Genomic DNA, 14,261 nt, shown 5'->3' with positions numbered 1-14,261 from the left:
CAAGCTGATTTAATTTAAATAAGAGAAGAGAGTGGTTGACAGAGCCAAAGGCCTTACTAAAATCTGTGTATATAACGTCAGTCTGCATTTTATTCTTAAATCCATTTATTACAATAGATGACAATTCCAGAAGGTTGGTGGTGGTCGATCTTCGCTTAACAAAACCATGCTGACACAGTGATATTAGCGAGGAACATAAATGTTGCAAATGAGAAGTAATAATACGTTCAAATGCTTTAGGAATTGCCGACAATTTAGAAATACCTCTGTAATTCTGGGCATCCGCCTTCGCACCCTTTTTGTGAAGTGGAATGATAAAAGAGTCCTTCCAGATAGTAGGAAAAACTGACGATGAAATAGACAAATTAAGAAGTTTAAGAATCGGCTTACATATGGTTGACGCACCAAACTTAAGCACACACCCGGGGAGTCCATCCGGACCGGGAGAATAAGTTGGCGTTGTTTTTTCTAAGAGTCTTACGAGAGAAATTTCCGTAATTTCAGGGGTAAAGATACAATTTGCCTTATTTAAGGGATTAGGGTAGTTAGAATTTGACCAAGCAGCCGAACTATAAGTAGTTTGTAAAAACTCGGCAAATAAATCAGCAATTTCAGAATCCGTCGAGGCCTCCATTGAGTTAAAACGTACCGATGAAGGCAATGCTGACGACTTACGCTTGGCATTGACAAAGTTATAAAACTGCTTCGGATCATTTGAAAATTCAAATTTACATCGACTTAAATACATAGAATAGCAATGACTATTGAGAACATTAAAATCCGATCGAGCCACCACATATTTCGAAAAATCAGATGTCTTACCCGATTTCTTATACTTTTAATAAGTGTTTGTCTTAAGGTTTTTAAGTCTTTGAAGCGCATTGGTAAACCAAGGTGGCCTGTTTGTCTTTGGAGGAAACCTATCAGGAACGCATTCATTAAAAAGGTATTTAACACTATATAGAAGTGTTCAGTGGCACTTTCAATATCCATACAATTGTACAATTCTGTCCAATTATATTGAGAAATCATGTCGTTAAGTTTTTTATAGTTACATTTTCGGAAACATCTCACTTTAGTTTGAGAAACTAAAGGAGAGAGGGTATCAACGCATGGGAGGCAGATTGTCAATTCCATTGTTGGATGATATCGGTATTCAGGTACAACAAGAGCGTCAATTCTAGATACCGTGACTTCGGACGGGTCTGAAACAAACACAAGATCTAGTTGTCTATTTAATGAATTCCGTATAAAGCTTACTTGCTGTAACGATAATTCTAGAAGACCATCTACAAAATCATGGGCGGATAGAGGTATAGCGACTAGTGAGTCAGTAGGAGGAGACCAAGAAATATCAGGGAGATTAAAGTCACCCAAAACAATCAAAAGGTCACTGTTAGAAAGAAGGGATAGAACAGATTTTATCGCAGACAGGTGGTGCTCATAAATTATTAAATCAGAGCCAGGTGGAATATAGGAACATGTAACAAATATTGAGAATGATTGCAAGGAAACTTTCACACTAACAAATTCAATTTCATTAGGAGTATCAGAGTAAATTCTCTCGGATGTTAGGCTAGTGCTAACGGCAATCAGCACACCGCCTCCACTACGTGAGGAGCGATCGGAGGAGTCAGCATAAAGCTTGGGTAGCTTCATATTTAGTCCCCTAACATTTTGATAAGCCAAAAATAAACTTTTTAGTTTTTTGGCGCAGGGTAAGGTCTGTTATTTGTTCTCGGTTTATTGGGAACAAATTCTTTTATTACTAAATCATCATTAAGCCAAAAGCTTTCAGAAAGTAATACCTTAAACACATCAGGCGGAGCAAATATTTTAAAAGACGATATACTACGAGCATATGAAAATCTAAATTGTTCAACTGAAATATTCTCGGATGGGAATTTTTCACGAATAAATTCCAAAACATCCTCAGATGTGGTATCTGGGGTGAATCTCGAAACAAATAATTGTTTTCTATGATAATTAGTAATTTTTTATTATTAAATTGGGCACAAACAGAATTGAACCCCTCATTGAGCTGTTTAAAAGCACCAGAGAGATTCAAAAGGCTGTCTCGAGTCTGCTTCATAAAGCCGCTCATCTCAACAACCATTTCCTTGCAGGATCCACATGACCACATGAGTCCAGAATTCTGATCAATGAAGTCTTTGACTCTACTAGTAAATCCTGCGCATTTAACGTGCATCATCGATTCGCAGAGCCAGCAGAAAATAAAAGGGTCTTTAGTTGAAGACGAAAGATTACAATTTTTCTTAGAGCAGACAAGAGCCATTTTAAGGAAATTAAATAAAATAAAATAATATATGAAAAATACCTCGAGTAAATTTGGAACTGGGATCAAATTCCAAAACCGCAAAGGCACAAAACACGAAAAAAAATAAGAGCGCGAGATCGCGTATTAATTTAAATGTAAGAGAGCTCGATAGAATAAATCTTCTATCGATTGAGCGTTGCTTGTGGGACACTGACAACTTTACAGGAACAGTTGCAATGTAAAGCAAGCAAGAGAGAGAGAGAGAGAGAGAGACAAGAGAATAGCACACCAAAAGTCTACCAGAAATTTGGCAGGTTCAGAGAGAGTTTAAGTTACAGTTGTAATATAGAGCGGGAGAGAGAGTGAGAATCAAAGAGTTTTAGCAAGTTTAGTGAGTATAAAAATTACACTAACAAAGCTAGGAGATTAAACAAATCTAATATAAATGTTAAAATAACTATAATCACTAGGAGATCTAGTAAAAAAACACTAAACACACTACAAACACAAAACACTCGCAAAAAATCACAGAATAGACAAAAATTTAGAGCACAAGAGTAAACACAACCGTTCACAAGCGACGCTAAATCGAACTTCCGAATATCTGCCTCTTTTTGTTGCACGATCGTTTCCGTAGGCAGTCTTCTACGCTTCGCCGACTTCTCTGCTGACTTCAACAGCGGCACAGCCTTTTTGGGCACAAAAAAAAAAGTCAAAAAGCTTTACTGCAGCAGCGCTCCAAGTGGCGCACCCTAAAACCTGGCCTGGTTGTCGATGACTTAGTTCTGCTCAAGGAGGAAAACTTGCCTCCCATGAAGTGGCCCCTCGCCAGAGTGATCGAGCTTCTGTTCGGTGGAGATTGGGTTGCTCGAGTTGCCGTTCTGAAGACAGCATCAGGAGTGACAAAGCGAGCAGTAAACAAGCTGTGTCTGCTTCCCCTTAAGGATGATGTTGAAACCTAGGCTTCCAACGGGGGGAGTATGTCGGGTCACGCAGCCGCAGCAGCTAATTAACTTAATTCGATCTCTTATATTAATTGCATCGAGAAAGGTAGCTCTCTCTATCTAGCTCTCTCGTTTTTTGTGTACTTGCATTCTTGGGCCCAGCATTCGGCTGGCTGTCCCTTTGTAAAACTAGTACGAATTCTGATCTCGACATTAAATGCACTCTCGTCTCGCCTGCTGTACTCTCTCTCGCTAATAAATTCCAACCTGCAAAGTCGTATTTTAATTTATCAATAACTAATAAAAAAGCCTATTAGTTCAACAGCTACTGTTTTTGCAATTTTATTTTGTACTGGTATGGGAACAAGGTATTTTGACAGATCACATATTAAAATGACTGCATATTCATTTCCTTAATCCGATTTCGGCAGGGGAACGATCGTATCCACAATTACCTTATCGAATATCATTTCAGTAAGTGTTAAAAGAGTTTTAGTGTGTTTTGTCGTTTTCGACTTTTGGCATTTTGGACATTTATGTATGTACTGGGTTATGACTTTATTCATTCCTTTCCAATAGTAGTGTCCTTTGACCTTGGCCAAGGTTTTTGTTATACATGAATGTACTCCTTGAATAGAATCGTCATGCAGTGTAAACAATATTTCTTCTTTTTCATTATTAGTTGTTATTAGGGTCACCGGGTTGAGTACCGCTACTCTTAATGATTTTAAGATTTTGTTGCCCATTTTTTTAAAGGTATCTATTGATATATTTTCCATGGTGCCACTTTAAGTTGGGTAATGTTTTGTTTACCAACCTGCAGTTCAAGCCTTTGGCAAAACTGATATAAGTCAAGGGTTCCATTAGTATAAAAATCTCCAACATCATATCTTGCTGTATTTTTGTCCATGTTGGAAATAACATAAATTATTATTCACATGCAAGGTACTACTTTACGTACTTCGTCATTGTTAATGACTACATATATGTTGGGCTTAGAAGCTTTTATTTGAGATTGCCTAGGCAATTCTACTATATCTTTTCCTGCGCAGGAATTTTGTCCACTTAAGTAGTCTGTGCTCAGTTTTAACTATAAAATGTTTCCCATAAATATATGGTCAAAAATGTGCAATTGCCCAATGAACTGCTGTTAGTTCCTGTTCTGTAGTGTTTTTATTGCTTTCAGCTTTTGTAAAAGAAGGTGATGCATACGCTATCGGGAGTTGGAGTCCGTTATGGTTTTGAGTTAACACCGCACCACATGCTTGTTTACTTGCATCCGTTAATATAAAAAATTCTTTGAGGAAATCAGGTTACTGTAATAAAGTAGGTTTTTTACGTTTATCTTTTAAATATTGGAATGAATTTTTACATTCGGATGACCATTCGAATGGAACATTCTTTTTACATAATCTTGGTAAGTGCCGAGAGAGGTCGGCGAAGTTTATAATGAAACGTCTATAACAATTGCTAAATGCTATAAATCGTCTAGCGCTAACTGCATCATGTGGGACTGGATAGTTTCTTATGGCGTTGCATTTTTTGACTTCCGGTAAGATTCCTTTGTCTGTGCATTGATGACCAAGTAAAGTCATTTCATGCATACAAAATAAACATGTTTGTGAATGTAGTTATACCCGTTACACGTAGAGTAAAAGGGTATACTAGATTCGTCGCAAAGTATGTAGCAGGCAAAAGGAAGCGTTTACGACCCCATAAAATATATATATATCGATCTAGCCATGTCCGTCTGTCCGTATGAACGCTGGGATCTTGGAAACTATAAGAGCTCGGCAGCGCTAGTTTTTTTCAGCAAGGTTCCACGCCCACTCTAACGCCCACAAAATGCCCAAAACTGGGGCTCCTACAGTTTTAATGATAGAATATAAATGTTAACTGATATGTATTGTTCTCATCAATAGCTATCGATTGACCAAATAAAAGTTGGCCACGCCCACTTTAACGCCCACAATCTTATAAAAGTGTAAGTATGAACGCGGAAATTTCCGAAACTATCAAAGATGGAGAATTGAGATTTCATATTTAGATTCCGTCGCCTTGTACGCAGCTCAAGTTTGTAACGCGAATAAGCCACGCCCACTCTATCGCCCACAAGCCGTCCAAACCTGTGGCGCCCACAATTTTCATGCTAGATACAAAATTTTAGCTGAAATGTATTAGTCTTGTCATTACCTATCGATTGATCCAAAAAAAATTTGCCACGCCCACTCTAACGCCCATAACGCTTAAATCTGTCTACCGCCGGTAGGTGGCGCATTTTAATCTCGCTTTGCTGCTTACATATCTCCGTTTCCCTTTGGTCCCTTTAGCTGAGTAACGGGTATCTGATAGTAGGGGTACTCGACTATACTTATACAATCGGCAACCAACATCGATAATCTTTGTCGCATGGACCCTGCCTGGCATCCTTGGCTATAATTTCGTATAAATTAATTATTCCTTGTGTTGAGTGCTTTTTCTGTTCCTGTGAAAGGAACTTCATAACATAAATATCATATTTGTTAAATCTTACATATGTATAATTTAAGTGCTAAATAATAAATCAAGACAAATATATCTTAATAATAATTTATTAAGACGTTTCTTCAAACGTGTTTTGGCTGTAGATAGGATGATGCCAAAGTAGGTATAAAGGTCCTAGTACGTATCAGAGACACCCGATTTTTCGCACGGAGTTGAATTGTGGTACTTGAGTGGACTGTGAGTTGCCTTGTGCAGAACAGAATACCATTAGCGTATAACCTAGGAAGCCGTGTGGTGATCAATTTTACCTTGATATGGTAGGTAGTTTAAAGTTACGCGGTCCCTTAAATTGTGACGTTTTTAATTAGAAATAAGCTCAACAATTTTTTTTTCTGTTGTAAGTGGAGATGGAAATGCTTTCTTAACGTGGCCGGGTGGTACTGTTCCCTAAGGACGCAGTACCATCTTTATGGCCTGCGTGCCATCTGAGCTATGGCTAGTTACCGATGTCCCTTTTGCTTTTGGTCATCAGTTCTTGTGTACGTGTGCTGATATATTTCGACCAGCAATGTTTTGGTCTCCTAAGATTTTGATCCAATTCTCTGTTGTTCCTTAGTTTGAAATGGTTCTCAGTCGCTTTTGGATAGTGTTGAGTGAGACCAATTCTGAACCTTGTCTGCGTTTTCTTCTGAGCCCATACGGGCTAGTTCTTCTTTACTGATGTTACTTTAACAACAATCAGATTTGCCTCTACTTATTTCCATATGGAATAGTATTGCACCTTAACAATTTTTCTACAACGTATACGTTTCAATTTGGCAACGTTTTTTATTCCATACAAAGGCCTTTATCTACGTCAGCTTTGCAAACGCAAAAAATAGTTGGGCACTGTTTGTGAATCATGTATGTTTATGCATATAGAAAAATGTATATTTCATCATCGTCTTCTGAATAATAAATGAAAAATTCACAATCATACCAAAATTAGTATGGAGATGTTTTACACTCGTTTTTAGTCTGCATCAAGGAGTTATATACACTGGTACCAGCTTAAAAATCACAGTTTTTGCCCTTTCTTGCAGTGTATAGTTCTAAAGCAAGGAAGAACGCTATAGTCGAGTACCTCGACCATCAGATATCCGTAACTTAGCTAAAAGGACCAAAAGGGAGATGGAGATATGTGGGCGGCAGTCAGATTTAGGCGTTATGGGAGTGGACAACTTTTTTTGGGTCAATCGATGGGTATTTATACGAAAAATAAATTTCAGTTACAAAATTACCAACATTAAAACTGTAAGAGCCACAGTTCTGGGCGGTTTGTAAGCGTTAGAGACGAAACAAACTTGCACTGCGCAGGAATCTCAGGAATCTGCATGCCTAATCCCAGTATTGTAGCTTTTACAGTTTCCGAAATCACAGCGTTCATACGGACAGACGGACATGGCTAAATCGACTCGGCTAGTGTTCCTGATCAAGAATATATATATATCATCAAGAATATATATTCTTTATGGGGGCAGGAAACGGTTTCTTCTACCGATCACATACTTTCCGACGAATTTAGTATACCCTTTTATCTACGATTAACGGATATAACTGGAAGAAACGCTTTAGTCAAGTTCCTCGACTATTAGATACCCGTTACTCAAATTTCCTTTTTAAATTTTATCTACTTTACATCTTACACTTTTTATTATATTTTCCGGCTGTGGCGTCATTTACGTTGCGGGCGTAAAATAATTACTTAAGGACTAATGGTCTGATTTTAACAATTTCCGGCGTGCCGGTAGGTATTGACAAGCAGAATAAAATAAAATTTATTTTAAATTTTAATCTTTGAAAATGTGGGTGACACCGTTTTGCGCGTTCTGTGAGCGTCAGGGAGCATGACACTCTCCTAAAATACACTTGGGTTGCCAAAGTAAATCTAAGCCAACTTCTAGCTTAACTTCTAAATACTAACTTTCTAAGTTTTAAAGTTCTTAAGATATCAGAATTCATGCGGACGGACAAACAGAAGGACATAAAACGGATTAACGGACGTACAGACGCACATGGCTAAATCGACTCGTCTAGTGATGCTTATCCAGAATATATATACTTTTTGGTTCGGATCAGTCTCGTTCACTGCGTTGCAAATAACTAAAATCATTAATCGCTCTGCAATGGTATAGAAAGGTATACTTAAATTAAGTTGTTCAATATCTACATTACTAGTAGGGTGCACAAGTGGTGTTAGTATTATTAAAAGCACTTTAAGTTATATTGTTCGCTGGGTCAAGTGTATCGAGCTAGAAGAAGATTTTGTTGAGAAATAAATCGCAACTTTTCCAAAATTATCGTTTTTCTTTTGGAGGCTAAGTACTTATCGGACCACCCTCGTAAGTCAAAACCAGCCGGATCGGACAACTATGTCTCAAAGGAATAATCGGGAAAAAAATTTTTTTAAGTATATCTTTGGTGTCTTTTAACATATAACCTCCAACGCTTGGAAATAACATTTTTTAATTAGTTCTGAATTTCGAATTTAATTTTATCAAAATCGGACGACTGTCATAAAGCTGCCATAGGAACGATCGGAAAATTGGTGGGAACATAATTTATAACAAATTATAGCTTTGGTGCTTTTGACTTATCTTATAATATTTGAAATATCATTTTTGTATTTTTAAGAATTTCGAATTACATTTAATAATTATAACTGCAAGGGTATAAAAACTTCGGCTTGACGAAGTTAACTTCCTTTCTTGCTTAGTATTCAACTTATTGTAGGCTTTTAATAGCTCCTCGTCTGGTTCCACAAATGTATTATTTTCATTTTTTCGGGTTCTAATGTAAAACCCACTTCTTCACTGCTATCTGGATCTTATTTCCTATCCCTCCACTGCGATAACATGGTTTTTTTCGGCATTTGACATGAATTTTGCACACAAGCACTAAAATTTAATTCTAATTTCACAGATACGATAAGATAAGATATTAATTTAATATTTATTTCGTATTTTGTTGATAAGAAAAAACTTTAGTATTCTCAATAGGATAATATTTTTTACGTAATCTCAATATTTCACGAAAAGCCCACTTACATGATTTCCGTTTATTCTGTATTTTTTTCATAAGGCTAGTATGTGCCCATCCACCAGCTGCTGTTTTTTTGATAGTTTAAATAGCGAGCTCCTTTCATTCTGCAGAAGGTGGGTCTTTTAGGTATCGAGAGCTGCGTCCTGCAGCTATTTAGCAATACTTTTCTTTTGTTGAGCTTTTTTTTTTATTAGGTGTGTTAATTGTAATTTCTAAATTAGCCTCGCACACGTTTTTGTTTGAGTTTTTTTCGTAGATTTGGTTTTTATTCGAGGTCCCCGTCCTCCAGCTACTCTCCAGAATTTGTTGTTGATAAATATCTTTATTAAACGTTTTGTTCACATTAAAATAAATGTTGAGCTGTTAGTTGTACAACGCACACGTTTATGTTTGAGTTTTACGAAGATTTATTTTTTAATATTTGCTTTTTTTAGCGTGTAAACTCGGTTGGGCGACTTATTCACCCGGAAACCGTTTGGATTCTTTCGGAGTCTATTTCGAACTAAATTATGCTAAATTTAATATTCTCTAAGAAAACCGGGCAGAAGGTCTGACGTTGGCTGACCTTGCACTGCGCATCTGCTGCATAACTTTCGCCTTGGTCGGCGGTTTTGTCTCCCCTCCGTGAAGTGTCCACTGCGCATTGGAGCGCGGAACTCTTCTAAGGCTGAAGCTGTACGAATCTGTCACTCATCTGAATAAACCGCGGTCGCTCCCCCGAGTATATTTTACAAAGTGAAATTGTGTTAGTTCTTTCGGCCAACGGGGTACTTCGCGAGTCGAGTGTTTTCACCCCTACAGCGCAAAAGCAGTCCGCCGCACCAGCAGCAGGAAACCGCCGCACCAGCAGCAATCCGCCGCACCCACCGAAGCCCAGCGCAGCAGCCTGCGGACGCCGAAAGTTCCCGGCGTCGCCTCCCACGCCATCTACCAGCGCCAGCGTTCAACCGCTACCCCCCGGCATACATTTTTGTCCTTCGAGCCGGATCTTGAAACAAGATAAGTAAATATTTTTCATCTTACTAATTGCCGATCTGCAGTCAGCCACTCGAAAATATTATTCGTTTGACTTTCTGTACGATTTGAATTACTTCGCCATTTTTTCTTCGATTTTCGTTTTGCTACGTGCGGCCATATTGCCCATTTTTCCGACTGCTTTGGTATTTTTTTCTTTACCCACAGGTTTATATTAAGGCTAAAATAAACTATTACTTTAGCGGGGACTACAACACATAAAAAATACACACGTATACATAAAAATATACACGTATTTTTCCCCCTCAAATTCTTTCAAAAGCAAAATAATACCAGCTCTAAACAAATAAAATTCCAAACTCAGACCCAATTATACCACACCACATTCTACATACATTGGTGATACGCAAACTCCGTGGTCACCGTTCCTAATCCGTATTATTGGGTTTAATTCCGCAAAGTAACCTGGTCGGTCCGTGCTCCAATTTCAATTTGTTCCGATCCACAATTTTTTTTGTCGACACTCCGTTCTGCCGTTCCAGAAGTGGGCCAAAAAGGAAATTTGTATGGCATGTCTGTTGGAAGTGATAACAACAAATGTCTATTCCACCTGCAGTAGTCGCAGGCATACCGTAGATCAACCCACACCCGAACTAAGCGCTAAGACTTCATCGCCCCGAAAAAGGGTCACACGGACAGCCGTCAAAATGGCACTAACAGCTTCCCAAACTGCTCTAAAAAATTTAATGAGGTCTCAGACCGACTGAGTGAATTTGAATCCAGGGCAAACACTCCTTCCCTCCAACTCTTTCGATGCTTAACATACGCCGCGAGGCGGATTCACAATTCTCAAAGCTAAATACGGCTACTGCTATTCCGTTTACGTGAGACGTGGGGCTCAGATCGCGGATATGATAGTCCAAGCTCCCCAAGTTCAAGCTGTTCCTTCCCAGACCTACATTTCCTCTGGCAGTCGGCTGCCTCCGTGCGACACGGAGGTTTTTACCGGAGATTATATGCGGTGGCCGACCTTTAGGGATCTGTTTACGGTCATTTATATAAACAATCCAGGGCTGACGCCAGTCGAAGAACTGTTTCACCTGAATGCAAAAACAAGTGGCGATGCAGTTTCGAACTGCCCTCTTACTAACGATGGCTTTCGCTCCGTTTGGCCTAACCTAACTGAGCGTTTCGAAATTTAGAAAGGCTCCCATAATTCATACCATTGCCTCACAATTAATATTACGAAAACGGAAGAAACTTACAAAAACTTGCTATCACAAGCGTTTGGCCTTAAGGAAATAATGCAGATTAAATATTTAACGGAAAAACTACAAAGAGAAATGAATGGGTTAAAAATTGTTAGGAAAAACAAAAGAGGATTAGCTAATTTTGTAGGAACAGCTTACAAATATCTTTTTGGAAAATTAGATTATAATGATAAAGAAGAATTAGAAGGAAAAATCAATGTAATAGCTCAAAACAGTGTACATGTAACAAAGGCATCGATATAATAAACAAGCATCTCGAATACAACGAAATCGAAAAAATTCCTGAAATATTGTTTTTTAATTTAAAACATTTCGCAGAATAAATTGAAGACTTGGAAATGGGAATGCAGTTAGCAAGATTAGGAATATTCAATCGTGTTGGGGCGGAGTGGCTTGATCATTGAAATAGATGAAGCCCCAAGATCGAACGGTACGCAAAAAAAACCGGGGTACTTTGGAATTTTTTGCGCGACGTGCATGTTTATTAGTACAGTTTGAAATAATAACTGCTTAAGCCTAACTTAACTTAAGCGCGTCAGAGCAGAGCGGAGACTTAGGGGAGAGATGAAAAGGGAAAGCGGACGGCAGCGCGAGCGCGCGAGGTGTAGACATCTGGATAAAACTGCCGCTCGACACTGCCTCCTGAAATTAAACGTCCTTTTGACGTAAACATTCTCCCCCCCCCCCCCTTGCGAGGACACCCGTAGCAAGAACCTCAGGATAGTAGGCTCAGGAATATATTGGAAGTCAAGATCGGTCGTCCATGTGTAGGAGAGTATGGTGGGCCTTTCCACACTTGTGGCAGTGATGATCACTGCGGCAGGAGTCCTTGGAATGATTGTGAGCCAAGCAATTGGAGCAGTACTTCTGGATATGCACTTCCTGGAGCCGATTCTGGGGGCTTAGCCATAGAAAGAGGTGGCACTTCCGTAGAGGATGGATCTTTTGGCAGACTCGGCATTGGTTGGATTTAATACCTCGAGTACGTCTGCCATCCAAGGCGGGGTATGGAACCCAATATTGGAGTATTCTTAGGAGGGACTTTTTGTACGGAAACTTGCGCTGAATAGGACGAAATGATGTGTGGAACTGAGGCGGATACTGGCCTTGGAGGGCCGGATGGAATCGGCGGAGTAGTAGGGCCGCTGTTTCGATGCAGCAATGTGTGATGCCGATCTTGGCAAGTGAGACAGCTGTGAGCGCTTGTGCAATCCCGGAATTGATGGCTGCTTGCAAAGCAATTAAAGCACAACTGCTTCCTTTGAATATAGGCTAGGCGATCGTCTACCGTCATTTGTAGGAAGCGTGGGGTGGTTCTTCTTCGGTCACAGCCTTTGGGTATCGGAACTAGCATTGTGTTGAAGGAATTTATTTTTGGAAATTCTGCCACTCGATTTGTGTCTTTGCACTGGACGTGGTGGAAATTGGCAGATCGGAAGCTATCGACGGCCTCAAGAGTTCGATGGCGCTCCGTCAAATAGGAATCAAGCTCAAGCCACGTAGGTATTTCGGCTTTATTTTGGATGGATTGCTCCCATAATGAGCACATATAAACCAGGATAGGGTCCCAATTCTCAATATTAACACCGGAAAATTTTATGAAAGTTAAACAAACTTGAAAAGTGCGTTGAAGTTCCTTTAAGGCTGCTCCCGACTCCTGTGCTATGGATTGCACATTGAAAAGTGTTTTCAGGTGACTGTTCACCTGCAATCGCTTATTTTCGAAACACTCAGTTAGGATATTCCACGCTAAGCGAAAGCCATCATTGGTGAGTGGGGATCTGAAAACTACGGAATGAGCTTCGCCACTTGTAAATTGTAAAGACTTCGCTTTTGTTTGTTTGTCGGTGCGTGTGTTTGTCACCTCCACAACTAAATTGCAGACGAATTGCTGTAGTACGTTTGTGGAGATTGTAACTTTGTTTTTAACAACATTTTTAATTAGTTCTGAATTTCGAATTTAATTTTATCAAAATCGGACGACTGTACTGTATCATATAGCTGCCATAGGAACGATCGCAAAATTGGTGGGCTTCGGTGTTTTTTATCATATAACCTCCTACGCTTGGAAATAACATTTTTTAATTAGTTCTGAATTTCGAATTTAATATTATCAAAATCAGACGACTATATCATATAGCAGCCATAGGAACGATCGCAAAATTGGTGGGAAAATAATATGAAACAAATTATAGCTTTGGTGTTTCTTGACATATTATCTTATATTATTGGGAATATCATTTTTTGAATTTTTAAATTTAATAATTATAACTGCAAGGGTATACAAACTTCGGCTTACCGAAGAACTTCCTTTCTTGTTTATTTTGTTTTTGTTGAAAATACAAGGTTGTAAATTGAAATGGAACATTACCTTAAAATTTTTGTATTTAGTTTTCTAAAAATCAACAAGCTCTGACATACAATCAACCCACTTGAACGACCTGCAAGAGTATAGAAACTTCGGCTTGCCAAAGCTAGCTTCCTATCTTGTTTTGAATAGTTCTTAAGTGTTGGTAAAGTATAATTGCTAAGTAATCTATAAATAAAAAAAAGGTAGTTTTTAAATGTTGGTAAAGTATAATTGTTACGTGATCTATAAATAACAAAAAAGGTAGCTAACTTCGGCAAGGTGAAGTTGGCTTGCAGCTTAGGCCAAATCATGGAACTAAAATCATACGTATATAACAGAAACCATATATTTGGAATATTTGTATATTAATACACAGAAAATTCCAATGACAGTCTAGCAATCGGCCGAATTTTATATTAAAAGCCAGAGAAATGATGCAAGTGTTGTTTATATTCGGCTCCATAGCCAACACCATTCGTGTTGTTGAAAAACATAAAACCGGAGAATATGTTTTCTGGTATTCAAATACAAATTTTTGGTTGCATCCTTTTGCTACCAATCTTGCCTAGTAGCGCTTGTTAGAGACCCATTCCTTAGACTTTCTGCACAGGCTACTGACTCGGAGAAAAATGAAAAATGTCCACCCCGGACACTGGTCAGCATTGCGCGTGCCGTATACAACAAGGTTCTGTTTTACCTTTCGGCCACCCCATTTTGCTAGGGCGTATACGAGACAATAAGATTTTGTACTCTGTGCCATTATCACTCGTAATGGTTTTAATTTTCAGAACAAATTGTCGCTCCACCACGATAACATGTTTTGTAAACACACTGAGCACCTTAGACTTCTGTTTTAATAAACATACATTAGCATATCG

General features: G+C 38.7%; 1 protein-coding gene across 10 annotated transcripts in view; it reads right to left on the bottom strand.

Annotated features, from left to right (window-relative positions):
* Window positions 1-14,261, bottom strand: part of Nipped-A (Transcription-associated protein Nipped-A) — a 509,451-nt gene that overhangs the window by 87,419 nt on the left and 407,771 nt on the right. Inside the window, exon 20 of one of the 10 annotated variants that reach the window (XM_070999186.1) lies at window positions 1,113-1,205. The exons of 8 other annotated variants lie outside the window; for them this stretch is intronic. In XM_070999186.1, coding sequence (XP_070855287.1) covers window positions 1,128-1,205 — 78 coding nt within the window. In that variant the 3' untranslated portion in view covers window positions 1,113-1,127. Of the gene's footprint in view, window positions 1-1,112; window positions 1,206-13,545; window positions 13,570-14,261 lie in introns of those variants that run through there. One more of the 10 variants, XM_070999189.1, reaches the window with a different exon arrangement.

This window comes from Drosophila suzukii, unplaced genomic scaffold (genome assembly GCF_043229965.1).
Source record: "Drosophila suzukii unplaced genomic scaffold, CBGP_Dsuzu_IsoJpt1.0 scf_4, whole genome shotgun sequence".
In the NCBI taxonomy this organism is placed as follows: domain Eukaryota; kingdom Metazoa; phylum Arthropoda; class Insecta; order Diptera; family Drosophilidae; genus Drosophila; species Drosophila suzukii.
The sequence above is the reverse complement of the archived record's forward strand: the minus strand, read 5'-3'. Positions and strand labels throughout refer to the sequence as shown.